The following is an 18,434-nucleotide window of genomic DNA, read 5'->3' as shown; positions in this document are numbered from 1 at the left end:
AGGAAATATTTTTGTGGCATTTTGGATGAAATCTTATTTAGTAACATTCTTTGAACAATTCATATTCTCGGTTTACTTAAAAAATTTTCACTTTCGTATTGCTTTCCGTGTACTTCGAATGCATTCTTATTTAATAAATTTAATTTATGATTTGCTTCAAAAATTTCGTAGTGTTTCTTCTTCATTTTTAGTCATTATATGTTTATTACCCATACATTAAATACAAATAATAACTAGGATTGCGGCATTTACAGGACATATCGCTACTTCTAAAACATATATATAAAACTGGCAATTCTTGCTAAAATTGTAATTATTTAATTTTTAATAATACGACTATATTGTCTTAATTATCACCCTTTTTCTTAATGTTATCATAAATTTTGTGTTATAATGGCAAATATTCGAATTTTACAAAGCTGTCTTCCAGATACTTGAAATATTTTGATAACTCTGAAATGAACCTTCTAAATGGACTGTCATCACTCTCTTCCGCTTGATTGAGGTCACAGAAGTAATAATAGATATGTGTTACAATTATTGTAAACTACTAATGATTTAATTATTTTGATATTTATTATTATCAAACCAGCAAAATTATATTTAACGAAATCTTCAAGCTTACATAATTATACAACTCTGCAAAAAATGAATAAAAATCAATCCAGTCTACATAAAATGAATCAATTAAAAATATTTTTGATCCTTAAAATTATTTTCATAATAAGAGACATAGTAAAAAAAATGAATTACAATATGAATGACATATCATCATTCGTATGATTTTCATTTATATGGTTATTTTAGTTTTAGTTTTTTTTTCTTTCCGATACAACTGATTGCTTATTAGCACATTTACTCTTGCGTGAATCGCCTGTGATTCACTCCTTCTTTCTAATTAGGCAATACCTTCTCTGTTGCGGGTCCGAAGTAACAAAAAAAAAGAGTCATTTAATATAAATGAAAAACGTTAGATCTGGCTTGAATCGCATGCTATTCACTCCTATATTATTAGATACCACCTTCTCCGTCACAGATAAAAAAGAGGTCATCTAATATATTTAACGTGTTGGTTCTCACGTGACTCGCCTATGATTCTTACAGGTAAGAAATAACAAAAAAGGGCTCATCTCATTAGAATCATGATCTGATCCACGGGTGTGTGTTGTGGCAGTAAACGCATTAAAAAATGACAATTTACTCTCATTATGTGACTATACTATTATCCACAAACAGTGTTAAAACATCTGTGGCAGAAAACATTGTCATATTATCTGTAATATTAAAAGTAATAGTAAATATGCTTGTTTTATTAGAAAACTGAGATGAAACAAATTTAAAAATGTACATTGGACCAATCACATTTTTTTATTTGGAAACTGATACAATTCAGTTTCAGTTCTGCATAATCGGCCTGTTGTAACTTAGTTCAGATAATGAGTATCGCAATTCTCTGATGTTTATAACTCAAACAACTGCAGAGACCGATTCAACTGCATCCTGCAGGTATGTAGTTGCCTCCAGTTAAACGAATCTAAATTTCAACGAAAAAAAAAAACAGTCTATTTTGAGGAAGAGCCATCTGCCCTTAAAAAATGATCATACGTTTTAATCTGAAAAGGCTTAACCAATTTTGGAAATAGCAGTCTCGTTTGGAAAACTTTGACACATAAAAAAACGTGGTTTCTGAAGCAATCGAGTGTCGTTGATTTGTAATAAAATCATGCTCTATATAGAGTCAAATTTTGCTTAGTGAGCCTTCGCAATGATTTGTATAATAAAGAAAACAAAATACAGAAATGTGACTCCCTTAACGGTTAACATTTCACAGAATGAGCGCGAATATACACCGTGGCACCGTGTTTGAAGAAAGTCCTTATATCTACATGGAAGAAGTTTCGGGCGGATAGTGTTGTCGAATGCGACTTCAGAGGTTGAGAGAAAGTGTCTGTGGAGCATTAATCGATGAGATATTCTCTGACCAAGATTATGGGTAAGAAGTGGATAGCAATGACATCGATGAGCTGGAGGAACAACAGCTACGAGACTTTGTGAAGCTGCATTCTTCCGCCGAATTTTGAAGTGTAGTCAAAAACAAATATATTTAGATTATTTTATTATGAAAAAAACATGCTTTATAGGTAATAAATTGCATTATTATAAATTTGTTTCAGTATTTTTTTTCGGAATGGAACGCATTGTCCTATTTTACATGGATTTCTATAGAAAAAATAAAAATGTTTCGCATAACGGGTGAAACACAGGAACGAAAGACGCTGGTTCATTAACAGTTCCATTAAATGGTGCTAAATTCACATCCATCATTATCTCCATTCGCAACTACTTCAAGAATTCATTAAGAAATATAACTCTTAAGAGAAGATATATAGATAATAAAAGTTGACATTTCGCAAGTATGTAGTGAAGTTGTTAAATTAGATATTTTTGAAGCAGATATGTTTGGCCTTGAACATTTTAAAATTCCAAGTGTCGATCGTGAAGGCAAAATTTTCTTAAGGAAGGCGGCAAAACGATTGCAGCCTTTCAGCTCACGCCTTGTGCAGATTCAAAATCCATCGAAATGATTTTGTTTCCTCTCTAAAAACCATCTTTCTCTTAAGTTCAGTAAATCTAGTTCAATGAGTTCATAAATGAAACAAACTTATCTAGTTCTATCCATCAACCCTCTCGCTGCGTATCCCGCGATTTCCGCGGGCAACGTAGAAGTAGAAAAATTTGCACATCCGCGATTTCCGCGGGGATGCATATTTTCGTCTATATAGCTGTGGACCTGGGGAAACAGATAGCGTTTGTTGTCCGTGATTCTGCGAAATATACAAGCCAGCTTTGCAGCATTTTGAGGGTACTTTTCAATGCTCAAAGATGTCTGGCAGGAAACGTTTCGCAATACTTGAACCTATTTTGATAAAAGAATTACGCAGCGGGAGGGTTAAAAGAACATACTTCGGAAAGCATAAAATGAATTAGAGTAACGACATCCGCGCAGCTGTTTTCGTAAATATTACGTGAAAACTTAAGACATAAATGGAATTGAATATTATTTGAAAAATGGGATTTTATTTTCATAAATATCAATAAATGCTATCATGCATATTTTTGGTCAATATTTTTTTTCCTCTCAGAACTAATAAGTTTGTTGTTATTTCAAATGCATCCTGTTATTTTGCTTGTCCTGTATTAGTTTGAAAATATTTTTGTAACATTCATTTACATTGTAGTAAGAATTTGTCCGTAAACATTTCAGGCAAATATTCTTACGTATTTAACTAATTCACTCTGCATATCGTAAATGAACACGTTTTAAGTATATTTATTGATGAATGTTTTAGTAACATTTTAGCAAGAAATCACATATCATCAGGACATTGCAAAGGAAAGAAATGGCCACTCATTTTGAATCAAAAATTACAATAATGATTATTTGATGCATCCACCACTCATAGTGATACGCATCTTATGCTGCTTGCCTCTGTTTTTGATAAATAATCAGTAGCTGTAATGATTCGCACCTCGAGTCACTGCATTCAGTCATGTATATATACATGACTGAATCACCGAGTCCGAATCACCAGTAACATGCAAGGATTCTTTATTGCATGTGAATATCACTCTGACGTCTTCATCTTTGTTCATTCATGTCCGCTCCCAAAAACTCTTTGTAGCTTAATGCTAATATTTTGGCGTCGAGAACTGCAGGTTCGAATTCCAATTTTAATGAATGATAGCCATAGAAGCCGGTTTATTTCATATTTACCCCATTGGGGTCAATGTTCACACATGGGTGTGGCGCAGAAAACTGGAAAGGGGGTTGCAGGATAAAATTTCGCCTTGTTCTTCTAATCGTGATTTAAAAATAGAAGTTCATTTTAAATGACCTTAACTTTGCTTCTAAACGGAACGTCAATATAGCTAAAACTAAACTGGCACTAGCAACTCTGAGTATACTATAGTATACTTAGTAGTATTGAGTATACTCAAATAGTATTCTCAGCAATATTTAGTATACTCAAATATCTAAGAATTTCATGTAAACAAATTTAACGTGTTAAATCTAAATTTTATCTGGAAAAAGTCACGAGATCATTTCAATACTATCTTCTCATACTATGAGAGAAAAAGAATTAAATAATGTCCGATTTGAATGCAAACTTTTCTAAGCAAGTAAGAAAAAAAGCTATCTTGATATTTCAACAACAATGAACCTACAGAATAAACGCCAACAGAAAATAAGAGAGTCATTATTCAATAGCTCGGTTGCAAGGGAGGAAATCTCCTGACTTCATTACCCCCAACAGAGTACCCTAAGTGAAGGTGCAAAATTGGCAGAAAACCTTTAGAGGTCGTGCCAAACTGCCCGATCTATTATGACGACACTAATAAGTGGAAAATCATTATTTACATTAAGCGCGCCTCCCAGATCGATAAAGGTTTTCCATAACCATTATGTTGTTATTGGAAATCTTTGGCTCAATACAGATTTCCTACAGATAAAATTTCATGAGATAAAGATTTTCGATGACTGTTTCACACTTTAAGATGCCAGGTCAATACAACGAGATATAAAGTTTAAATACACAAAGTCCTCACTTCGAAGCGAGATGGAAAGTCCCGATTCAGACAGCTTTGTTGCACTCTTTTGAAATCTCTAAACTCTTTCGATTTCAAATCATTATTTGGCGAATGAACATTTTAAAAGATTTCCCATCAATTATAAGGCATCGAAAACAATTATGACATTATGATTATTGGATAGGCCAAAGTACAATTTTATTTAAATTTCATGAACCCACACAAAATCTTCTGCTTCCGATGTTTTGAAATTGCTTATATGCTGTAAAGGTTTTACACAGATGTTGCTTTTTATTGCCAATAGGTCTTGACAATTTATATAAATGGGGTACGCGCAGTAAATGAACTCTTAATATGGAAAACTGTAACACTTCAGTTATAACTGCGAAAAAGAGTCCACTCTTCTCTCAACTTTCTTCTTCGCAAATGAATTCCTTCGCTTTGCTCTGATGAATTTACTGATCCAAATGTTATTTCTGAAATGAAACTCATTGTATGATTTTTAAAAATGAGTAGAACAAAGTTGGGTAGTTGAAAGCAATTTCGATTAATTAATGATTTTTAATTATTCAATTAATTAAGAATTAATGATTTTGTATAGAGCAATCGATGTACAAAATTTAAAAAATTATTACGGCATATTCCAATAATATTCATTGGAGCTTTTAATAGTGTCGTTCTATTAATATAAGGATAATTCAAATAGGAGGAATATTAAAGGGTATTCATCAACTGAGTTTATGAATAATTTATTGTTAAACCTTCAGATATTTTTATAAATTTTTCACTGAGAATATATCTCGTTCTTATTTGCTTAGTATGCAAAATATTCGAAAATGTTTGTAATCCGAAAAGGTAGTTACACGCGAATTTTTCATACAGCCATCAATGATCAATCAATCACTCAACGGTTCTTCGGTGAAATCGGTTTTTGAACCTGGGCATTCCGACCTCGGAACGAAAGAATCAAAAACAAACTTAAAACATGCAGATTAAATACTGACAAGGCATAAAAATGAATTCAATATTTCATCTGAAAAATGTGGGTACAAATTGTTCGTAATGACAAGCGGAACATGATTTGATTGTGTTCATTGCAATCAGGATTAGTTAAATAATTTTATCATTGCTGTAAATCATTTAGTAACATTTATTATCGCTATGCCAAGAGATAATAATTACCAAACCTTTTGTATATTTTAATTTATAAAATAATGGAAAAGTGAAATAAATTTAAATTATTTTTGTTTCTATTGTTATAACCGGCAAGTTCTGAAAAATATTTCTGGTGTTAAAATCAATAAATTCCATGAATGGTTTTTGATACATAAGTATGAATGAATCATCAAGCTATAAAAAGTAGTTGTCATCAAAAAATTCTGAATATATTTTGAATCGAAGCATTTTTCCAAAAATTATTATTCTAGCCGTGATCTCCCCTTCGAATAATAAATAAAGATGCATGTCTCTGTCATTCTCTCTGTGGGGGCTAAAGTTTCACCATTTCATCCAGAACTATCAGATTGTCACATATGTATTTTCACTAAATTCAAAATGTTTTTTATTAATTCAAAGTTAAGCTGAATTTTGAGGTTTTCCTACAATAACTACCGAAAATATTAAGGCTTAAAATTGGCTTCTAAACCGTTTCAAAATTTAAAAAAAGTAATTGCATTAAATAAATAATCTTAAATGTTTCGTGATTTTATTTTAAAAAATTCTATTTTGCCGAATTACATTTCTGGCCTGAATATTAAACCGTTTTCCTTTGATCGCGGAAGTTTCTTCCCTTGTTGAAGGCTAAGAAAGAAAATATTCTATTTAATATCTGCATCGTCTAAAAGGCGAATGAAGAGTGGAATTGGCAATGCCGTTAAAATTAGAATAGTGAAAACCCGACAAGTGGCCTCTGAACAGCGCTGTGGTTTCGCAGGGCCGATCATCATCAGGAAAGTTCATGAACTCAATGGACAGAATAAGTTTAAGACTATTAAAACAGAATAGTTTTAGGATTTGTTGGAATCATTGACACGAAATTATCTCTAAGCAGTTAAACCGAAATTAAATATAAACAATATTTCAGGGCCAAAGGCCACATAATATAAAATAAAGATGAATTCAGTAGTGGCTTCAAGTCCCTACTTGACCAGTAATATTTTTTTTACTATTAAAGTGAACTATTAAATTTTATTAAGTATTTTTTAAATATTTGCTTATATTACTAATATTTAGTCATATTTATTTTCATATTGTTTCATTTCCCAATTTTTTCAGAAAAAACACACCTGGAGATAAAATAATTTATAAGGTACTCCAAATTAAACATAAAAATAATTTTAATATTTTTATGCGATTTTCCATGAAATTTAAGACAATATTTGAAAGAAAAACTTCTTTAAACAAGAAGTTTTTCTTGCATGCAAGAGAGAAGACTCATCAAATCTCATTCACTCATCCATCGGTAGTTTCAAATTACAAAATGAATTCCCCAACACCGAGACATTTTAAAACTTCTTGTTAGTATTTTAATAAATAAAAATACTGCAATGTGATTTGATAGCATAAAAGAAGTGAAAATTTTCCAATACAAATATTTACCAAATGATTAATACTAATTTGTGCAGGAAAACACAATTTAGAGAAAATTTGAACACTTTGTAAACCGTTGGCAGGGAATTTTATATTTGAAGTTAATATCGGAAGAAAATTAATTACTTAATACCTGGATTATACTATTAAGCAATAAATCCTTTACTTTTAGGCAAAAGTAAGTTGTTTTTTTAAATTACTTTTGTCTTCAGAGCATTTAACAAAATTATATTTTTTGCAGCGATTTTTTAGTCTTTTATTCAGACTTCATAATTATTCTCTTCTGATATTTAGCAAACGTGATTGGAGCATCATTAACAATTATTCATAAATAATTGCCTTTAATTATCTAATTTTTATTTAAAAGACGAATATTTCAGAAAAATGTTAAAAACGGCACTTTTTTGACTGATATAAAGCAACCATTAACATCATCCATAAAGAGAAGTAAAATGCAGTAGAAAATTTATTTACATTTATAATTTGAAGCTAAGCTTAATGGTTATTTTTTTATTATTTTGTGAAGAGATGAAATGTGTACTTCATTGGCCATGAAAGCGAATATGCCTATTTGTTTCCGCTTTATTCGAATTCTTTTAAATAATTTGACATAGGACATTGCATTAAAAAAGATTGCTGTCATTAAATGTTCATTAACAATTCAATAAAAAAATGGGACTCTTTTTAAAACAAAACAAAACCGAATGAAATTTCTTCATTTACTATTTTAAATTCCCACTCATCATTCACAAAATTTATTCCGAAGAAAATATTTAAGTAAGAAAAAATATCTGGGTAAATATCTCACGTATCTTATCCTCTAATCTCATATATTATATAGAAAATATTATCTTATATATTATATTAGAAAATATTAATAATTATCTATTATAAATATTAATAATTATCTATTATAAATATTAATAATTATCTATTATAAATATTAATAATTATCTATTATAAATATTAATAATTATCTATTATAAATATAAAACAATTATCTAGAAAATATTATCTTATATATCTCATATATTATCTTTATATAGCCTCTAATTATTTATATGATAACTGATGCAAGAATATTCAATTCTTAAAAAGAAATTATATATGTCTAAAAATTTAAATTGTAAAATATTTTGTAAAATAGAAAAAAGAAATGTGTCAGGAAATTGCCATGATTATTCATTTATGAAAATGATAATTTTAATAGAAAATAGTAGATTTTGTCGTTAAAATTAATTTAAATATTGTAATATGTAAAATGTTCTTAAATTTATTATTAATATTCAAAACAAATAGCACGGAATACATAACTGTCATGTGCACTCAGGCAGACGAAAGCTCTTGTGGGTCCGGAAACGTACGACTGGATTGATTTGACAGAAGAAGAAAAATGGCTTGTGTTATATTCTTGTATTATAGGCTCATTTGTTAAATACTTGCAATATAGATTCGTTTATAGCTGAATTTTCTATTCATCACAATATTTATGACGTTAATATCTTTTTTTTAAACTTATATTTTAAACAAACAACGTATTTTAATGTAAATTGTATACGCATTTGCAGAAGTTTTTGATACTTCTTATATACCGGCACTTATTCAATGATATAGGCTTTTTATTAATTCAGAAAAGGGTTTTCGTAAAAGAAATGATATTCCAATATCCTTCAAATATTTTTAGTTACAAATATTAAATCCTCTGCGACAGATTCTATATCAACTCCGCATTGAAAGTTTAAAGCATATTGAAATTTTTAAAAATTGTGTGTTTTGTCTCTTAACACCCTCGTATACATCTATAATTTGCACACTTTTTGTATTTATGTACTTTCTATAGCAATCAGATCCTAGGAACAAAGCTATCTTGTTGTAATCGATTTAGATCAAAATTTGATATAAATCTGAAATTTTGTAAAGTTAATACCAATTTTTAAAGCAAAACCAGGGATACTTTCCGAAGGACTTCGTAGTTTTTAACCGTAGTTAGATAACAAGAACAAAAACTGAGTTGCAACAACTGTCATAGCGCATATCAGATTCGCTTACACTGCCTTTTTTCGGTAGAATCTGATCTGTAATCTGGAAGTGTAAGGTTCTGAACTTGTAGCCTTATCAACTAGATACTGCAGCTCTAATACAGATCTATAATGTTAGCATAAAACGTTATATTAAATTTCATTCATCAAAATCGTTTTATTTATTTATTTTTTTAGTTATTGTGTTTTATCCACACTGAGGGAGAGTTAGATTTTCTGATGATGAATTCTATTCGAATATTGCATATTCCAACAATTTGGTAGAAGAAGCATACAATAAATCTTCTACTGCTAATTCTTTCATTCAAAATTAATTTTTTTTTCAAACAGCCGAATATAGAAGTATCAGAAATAGAAATAGTTTTAAAAAAAGAACTCAATGAAGTGCTGAAACGTTGAGATTCACGATCGAATATGAATTTACAATTACATAACACTTTCATATGTATGGTAGATACAATTAATCCGGTGATTAAATATAATCACCATTCATCTCTAATTATGAATAAACACTGACAATTATACATAATCAACATTTCATAACATTTACACACACACACACACACACACACACACACACACATACACACACACACACACACACATACACACACATATATATACAATAATACCTTTTTTTTAATGCTTTATAATAGATGAAATAAAAATAATCTGAATGAAAAATAAATGAAAATGGGAAAAAAAAAGAAAGATACCTCAGATTCATGATGTTTATTAAAACGTAAAATGATATAAATTAGAATATTAAATCTGTCTTCTTATTTAAAAATAGATCAATATTTTATAATTAAGACATTGACAAATTGACATAATTTCCTGTCATCATAAGTTCTCTAAATCCACCAAATAATTAAAAATATTTCGTAATATTCATGGCATCACAAAAGATGTGCTTTCACGGGAGAAAAGTAACTGAAATAAAAACAAATAAAATGAATTTATATCAATATTTATATATAAATGGCAAAATAAATCCATTTATGAACTATCACATCGCCATTTATTGCATCGATATGCTCATAAATATTTTATTTGCTGTTTGTTATGTCAAGGTTTCTTAAATTATAACTCAATAATCAAAAGAACGAAAACTGAAAGTTGCCATTCTGTGGTTCAATTCCAGGTCAAAAACCCTTCTCCAGACACGATGGCTGCCTTTTTGGACGTGGACATGGTGCCGTGAGCATTGATGACAAAGACAGGAGCCTGATTCGATCGAAGAGAATGCTTTGATTGCTTTTTATTACGTTTACATTTCTCTAAAACAATTTCGTGAATATTTCTAATCCATCGCATTCGTGAATGGAAGTATTTTTCTTTCTGAAATGTCACGTTTTCATTGCATTGTTAAATGTATCGATTTTAGTGTTATAATAGTTATTTATGTTATCAGATTGTTTACGAATACTTAAAAACCTATGTGATTTTTAAAAATTCCTTGCTACAATGAAATTCTTCAGAAAAACGTGAGACAACAAGCTGCGTTTGGCATCCACCTAGTACGGAGAAATCGAAGATGGCTATATTTTTTTCAATACAATATTTTATGTATCCTGTTTTTAATAACTTCCTAAGGATAGTATTTCAAATTTTCATGGACATACGAGAAGGCACTTTAAATGTACACCGTTCTTTTAATAACGTTATACATTTTCCCAATTTTTAATAATTACATCTAAAATTTAAATAGTTTCTAACAGAAGTAATATAACCTCCAGCAAAACATTCTCTTGGAACTATTGAAACACACCACTTCCTAATCTTTTTCATCACTGCTTACTAGCACACTTCAACCTTCATTCAAAATATAACAAAATTTCAAAAAGTATATTAAGAGCATACGTTAAACAGGAATCTACTCAGCGTGTGAGAAAAAGTCTGCTTTCATCGTGATGAGCGGATAAAAAAATTCAGAATGTAAAAATTATAGTAAAAAAAAAGATTTACTTTTTTTCACAATAGTGAAATATATATTGTAAAATAAATTTGAATATATTTTGAAAATTAAAAAAAAATTCTTTAAAATGCATGTACAGCAGGTAAATTTATATCACTGAAAAGGTGATTTTTGAAGTTCAAAATAATCTAAAATTTATTTTATTGTCATATTTTTGGCAGTTATAAGTAGAAAATATAGAAATTTTACAGAAAATGTAGAAATATATAGAAATTTTTATACATAATTAAAATTCTAACTCAAATATTAAAAATTCATACTAAGGTACATCAGTATCCATGCAAAGTGCATCTGTGTTAAATTGGGTAGCTCAAAGTCAAACGTTCAATCCCGAAGAGCATCAACTTACACAGGCATACGTTCTCCTTTTTTACTGGAAGAATTGTATTCGAAGAATTTTCAAAATAATATATTATGTGCTAAATATATTCTAATTCAAGAAGCACTCAATCTATTAAATGTATACACTAATGTTTGGATATTACTCATATATAGTAATACATTATATTAAGATATTTTATAAAATGTTAAGCGCCTCTATTAATGAAGTAAATTCTTGAATCTCATAAAAAATGCTTATCTGAGGACTTTTTTTTTGCAATTTTCGAGAATTATATGTTTTTTTATTTATGTTTATATTTGGCCATAATTTTTTTTTAAAAAAGAATTTTTTTCAAATTTTTCAAATTGAAAATTATTTTTATTTTAATCGAATAACTTATTTTTTAACCAAAAAATAATTTTATTGATTCTTTCACAATCATTTGAAACTCATTTTTTTCAAAAGTTATTTTGAATTTTTCACATAGGAACTGCTTAAATTATTGAAAGCATTCCTGACGGTTGTTTTGCTGTTTGGAAATCTTTAAGACACATTCCGAATAATTCATATTTTAACTGGTCTGTCAAATCCAATCGTAAAGTACAACCTCGGAGCCCTTCTAGAAATCGAAGAAAAACTCATAAGAAGCACAGTAAAATGCCCCAGAAAGTAAATTCAGCCTCTTCTAAGAGTGTCGATAAATCAAACGGCCACACAATGCTCCCTCGTTCCACTTTCACGTCGAACACGACGCATAAATAACAATTTTGTTTCAACGCCGATCGCTCGGCTGAAGAAAAAAAGCAGAGAATTTCCAAATATATGGACTTCACGGGTGTTTCCCTCTCTTGAGAACGCCCATGACATGGAATTCCATCCACCCTAAAAGTAATCTTCATTCCGGAGCCACTCGAAGGTGAAGGAAACAAAACGCATGCATCAGGCGGAGGTATATAAAGACAATGGCAATCTGTCACGTCGCTCGCATTCATCAGACTCTGAGTGTTTTAACAATTTGCTGGAGCCATGCAGCTCACCGTAGTTCTAGTTCTGTGTTTTGTTTCGATTTTGAAATGCTCGTCACAAGGCGTTACAGAATCTGAGACCCAGTATTCGACTGAAGGATCTTCTGCGGGAACTCAAGCCATTGACTGGGATACAGCTGATTCTCCTGCAAGAACGACCCTGCAGAATGGCGGACGAAGGCGACATGAACAAAATACTAGAACTACTTCCGATTACACAACTTTATTTCCAAACCAATGGGGTCCAGTGATGATGCCCATGATGCAGCCGCCTTTCGGAACTAGAATTCCGAATGCAGACACAAGAGAGAGAATGCAGGATACGCGTGACTTTGATCCAAATCCGAGACGCCAAAAAGAATCTCCAGAAAATTTGACACAAAAAGTTGACCAGTATCCAAAGCCGACCGATACTTCAAGAAATCAAATGACCGCACCCTTCATCCCTTATTCTCCATATATGTTTTATCCTGCTCAGAATCCTGCTGAGGTATCAGAAGATACACGCTTTTCCATACCAAGTAATTCAGCGAATGATGCGCAACCTTTAACACTACAGGACCTTAGTGAAAAAATGAACATTTCTGCATCTTCACCTGATCAATTTTTCTACAGACTACCAAATGCTGGATTTCACGAAAGATTTGGTCGTATGCCCTTTCCTCTTATGAGATACCCCCCACCAGGATTCTCCTTACGTAACACACCTGATGGCAGAAATCAAGAAAGTTTTGTTCCATTTTCTCCTTATGCACTCCCTCCTTATGGATTATATCCTCCCTCCCCTCCTCCGGCAGCTATACCTACTGATGAAGGCAATCCACAAGTTGACATTTTTGTTCGATCACCATACATCGATAGGGAACCTGGGACTGAAAATCTCGGACCTAAAGAAGTGCCTATCCGATCCGATGCAAATGCTGATCTGAATTCCCCAGACGTGCCACCGAGTACTCCAACACCTGTTGATACTGTTCCTGCAGAATCAATACCTAGACCTCCTCTCCCAATCAATCCATTTCCTTTTGGATTTTTTCCTCCAGGTATTGTACCACCATCTTTATTTCCCCTTCCTCAAGGAGAAATTCCACCTCCTACTCTTCCTCCTCGATTAATACCAAGCCCACCAGTGCCATCTATTGAACCCTTACCACCAAGGGTCCCACCAGTAGTCCCTCCATCCGTTCCTCCTGCAACACCAGTGGATCGCATGCCAGAAATTGTTCCAGCACCACCTGCTGCTATTGATTTACCACCTCCTGCCGTAGAATTGCCACCTCCCGAAGGACCAGCAAACTTGCCTGCTCCTGTATCAGAATCTAGTACGGTTCCTGAGAGTGTCCCGCCCCAAGGAGATGTTTTCACAGGCGACAAGGAACTATATGAGTTCGGATTTGATATGAATGATGGGAAAGGCACAGATCAGCACAGACAAGAAAGCAAAGACGAAGCTGGTGTCGTAACTGGAAGTTACGGATACAGAGACGCGTTTGGAGTTTACCGTTTAGTTAACTACATTGCAGATAAAAATGGTTACAGAGCATTCATTCAAAGTAATGAACCTGGAGTTGCCAATCCTGGAAGTGCTGATGTGGTGGTGATGGCTGAGCGCCCGCCCCCACAAACTGTTGCCGAAAGCTTAAAGCCAACACAACCGGTGCCTGTAGAAGTACCGGATGATTTGATTGTGCAAGCAAGCGAGAACAAATAATGACTCCATAGATGAAAACACTCGAATTTCATTCATAGAGGAACATTTCGGATGTTAATGAAATTATAGTACATTTTAGTGCGTACATTTAGCAATGAGATTTAATCTATAGCTGCATCTTTTCTACTGTCATTTCTTCGCTCAGTAATTTCATTTTGATGCTGTCATTTGCTCTCATGTATATTATTTAATTTTGCTTATTAATACATATAATTAACTCTTGAATATTTACAAAAACAATTTAACAGTAAAACTGCTAAACGTTAATACAGTAACAGTAACATTTACTAAAACAATAATATTTAATAAAATAGTTACACAGCAGGGAAGCATCTATGTTTATATTCCAATGGCTTTTATAAAAATTTCAATGATTTACACTTCGGATAGTATAATTTATGTAATATACAGTTAAATATTATTTAATGTTACGCTTTAATGAATAATTTTTGTCTTAATTATAACTTAAATTCGTACAAAATTCAATGAATATGACACAATATTTATGAACAATGTTTTTAATTATAGATAATATAATGGTATTTGTGCCTGACATTGTGTCTTTTTGATAATATTTTACATCTCATTTTTTGAAATATTTTACTGTCATTTATTGCAGAAAAAATATAAATTTCTTTAAATATCTTAATTTATTATGAAAAAAATTCTTAGTGAGCCATGACTTTTATTGAGCGTGATATATCATTTTCCTCATATATTAATGAATCTGTAATTTGATAAAATATAGCTTTTATAGTTTCTAATAGAAAAAAAAATTATTTCTTTTGATGCATGTTTAAATTTGATTGTTAATTGATCTTTCAAAATTATTGGTGATGCATGTTTTGAAATTTTTTCCGCATCTTGGGCTTTTCTGTGCCAATAAATGATTCTCATTTTTTTATTCAAATTTTATATGGATATTGTTTGCTTAGAATTACAAATTTAAGTCTCGGACATACAGATAAAACATTATTTTTTAAAAACTTCTTCGCTAACCTTTTGTTTAAAACTGCTTTTATAATTAAAAAGTGGACACATAGAGGGCAGCACGAAAGCTAAATCATTGATACTGTCTAGTTTTGATTTTTCTCTCGAGATGGCAGCAGATGATTAAAGGATTTTTCTCAAACTAAAAAAGTCCGTGAATTCTTTTAAAAAACTGCTTCAATTATAATTTGGACGTTCTTTGAGTGGATACAATTATACATTAAAAAAAAATTTTTTTAATTATTTACTTTTTTATAATTATGTAAATAATTTCAATTTAATTTAAAATTAATATGAGGATATATTTAATATGAGCTGTTGAAATATCGTCGATGTTTAAGAAAGGAAGTTAAAAATGAAAAGAAAGGCATTTTCTTAAATATAAATAACATTTAAAGTAATAAAAGTAAAGGCAATAAATTGTTAAAAATCTTAATGTCTTTTATCTTCAAATTTTAATGGCAAAATAGCAAAAGATATCCAATTTTAATACGCTTTGCTTTTCATTTTAATGCTGTTTCCTTCCCTAAAAATGAGATAACAAAGCAATTATGCAAATACAACAAATTACAGCAATATAGATGGATTTTGCACATATTATATATTAGTAACGCTTTTAACATACCGTGAGGATCTATATTTTTGACCCTATAATCTGTATGGAGGCTAGGATTAATTTTTCTTTCCTTTTTTAAAAATATTTAAAAAAATCTTCGATTGTGAAATGAAGTCATCAGGATCATTTTAAAGTTCTTCGGGAACGTTGCCGTATTTATTTTTTGTTTTCAATGCCCTGCTTTGAGGAAAGAACTTGAAAACACTTTTCACGCAAAAGATAGTATCTTTAGTCATTCATCCAATCCATCATTCATTTCTGCCCTTTCGCATCCCTCTTTTTTAGTTTTTAAATGTACATCATTTATTTTCTGTATAACTATATTTAAAATGCTTTTTGAATTTATATGCTCATTAATGGTCCATATTATTCAGACGGAAATTTCAAGATTTAGTTGTAGAATCTGTAAAGCTATATTACATGGTAATGAAAGAAAGTTTTCAATATAAAACTGGATTAATGAAATTGCAATATTTATTTACATGTGTAGCTGTTATTTAAAAGTACTGTACGTGTATCGCTTTCTCAACATTACTGCACTTAGATTTCAACAATATAAAATCCCCCCAAACACCAAAAAAAATGAAACTGTATCTATTTATATTTTAAATGAAAATGAAACTGACAATTTTAAGAGCAGAGAGGTCTTTTTCTCTAAATTCCTGTTGGAGTTTAATAATAGAAATTCATGTGTTATTTTCCTTCCAAGATATTCTTTTACATGACTTTGACGAACATTGAAATAATGCCGTGTCTATTGCGTTTTGTATGATTTCCACAGTGCTTCGAGTATTCCTGAATGAATGAGTACACATGAAGGGTCTTCAGACTAACATGCATGAAGAAAAATATATAAATGAAAAGTCTCGAAATTTGTTTGTAATATTTTTACGAATACGCATCGCTCTCAAAAATCTATCAAGCCACTATTGTTTAATAATAATAATAATCTGATCTCATTTATCGAACTTTGTATCAATATGACGAATTTAAATTCAGTTAAAGCACAAATATTATAAAAGTCTATATTTCAGGAAAATGGAATTATTTTGAGTCCATTCATTTTATCTTATTTTCATTTTTATCACCTTTTTATATTAACAAGCGCGCAACGGAAATAGAAAATGAATGAATTTGCAAATCATAAAGCCTTTTGCTCATAATATAAAGATAGTATATTTTCCATTGAAATACTATAATTCGTCTCTTATCTTAAGTCATCAAAACCGAGGAGACATATTAAAACTATTTCATCTATTAAAATAAAGAAGATTTATAAATGATGTTGAAAGAAATGTTGCAGCTGCCAATAATGCCTTTTAAAATGTAAAAAAAAAAATGAAATAATATACATAACAAAATAAACTTAATAATTTTCAAATAAAAAGGTTTTTTTTTAATCGTACCCTTATGGATATGAGAATAATATCAATAAGCAAAACTTAACTTTTTGATTTACCCATAAGCATCACATTCGAAATAGTACAAGATCTTTTATGCGGCATTATTTATCTTTAATAGAGCACTATTAAGGCTGGATATCCTAGCTTTGTTTCATTCTTTACTGCATCAATAAGAATAAAATATATATAAATATCCTAAAGCAATTTCCAATTAAGAATCAATGGATCGAAAAGGAATATCGTAATGAAATGTAAATATACAATATATTGTAATGAATAGTAAGTAATCATTCATGAACCCTTATATAGATTTATAATAATAGTAATTAATATCAATTCATATTAATATTAATTATTAATAATTATTACTATATTAATATTATATGCAGAATATTAATATTATATATAGAATATTATTAATATATTGTATAGAATATAATAATAAACAATTAAACCTACTCCTTTATAACTATTCTGATGCATTCATCATTCATTCCAAGTACACAACATCAGCCGTTCAATCCCGTGCCTTTAATTGCCTGATTCGGTTCAAACGTGAATCACTCCCACGCCCAAAATGTCTCCCATATTTATTTTTACTTGAAAACATGGCTGCAGATTTCGCAAAGATATAAACTTTCTAAAGGAGTTAAAAATTTGATCACTTAATAGCAAAAATATCCACATCTTCTGCTCAGCCTAGAAATGCATCCATTATTATTTTTTGTTATTCACTCATAAGATTTCTGTAACTATAAATATTTAAACTCATATCCTTCTTGAACTGAAACATTTTTTATCACAGCATGTGATGGGTGTACTTGTAGGCATAGGCAATAGATTAAAGAGAAATGGAAAGCTTATGTTCTGAACAATAAATATTTAAAAAAAAAAAAATGTAAGTGCTCACAATTTACAAATGTAAAAAATTGACAAATCTAAGGGCCAACAATTTACATCCATTATCAGCATTCGTTAACAATTTCAATATAAACATGATACAATCAAAAATAATGCAGTATATTACTGGTTATACATGGACGATAGATTATACTGTGAAAGCTACAATGTATAATATAAATGAGCTATGTAGTTCTAGTATATACAAATAGAAATAATGTTTAACTACTATTATATTTCTTAATAATATATTTTAAAAAAATATCCCTAC

The 18,434-nt window shown here is 30.3% G+C and overlaps 2 protein-coding genes across 2 annotated transcripts in view; one reads left to right on the top strand and one right to left on the bottom strand.

The window, feature by feature from the left end:
• The window catches only part of LOC129981428 (dorsal-ventral patterning tolloid-like protein 1), a 206,776-nt gene that overhangs the window by 72,513 nt on the left and 115,829 nt on the right, over positions 1–18,434 (bottom strand). The window lies entirely within an intron of this gene.
• LOC129981337 (uncharacterized) lies at positions 12,443–15,064 on the top strand. Its single transcript, XM_056092131.1, has one exon. The coding sequence runs from the start codon at positions 12,545–12,547 to the stop codon at positions 14,252–14,254; it is 1,710 nt and encodes a 569-aa protein (XP_055948106.1). The 5' UTR covers positions 12,443–12,544; the 3' UTR covers positions 14,255–15,064.

The sequence above is a fragment of the Argiope bruennichi genome, chromosome 8 (genome assembly GCF_947563725.1).
Source record: "Argiope bruennichi chromosome 8, qqArgBrue1.1, whole genome shotgun sequence".
Classification (NCBI taxonomy): domain Eukaryota; kingdom Metazoa; phylum Arthropoda; class Arachnida; order Araneae; family Araneidae; genus Argiope; species Argiope bruennichi.
This window is presented reverse-complemented; position numbering and strand designations above follow the sequence as displayed.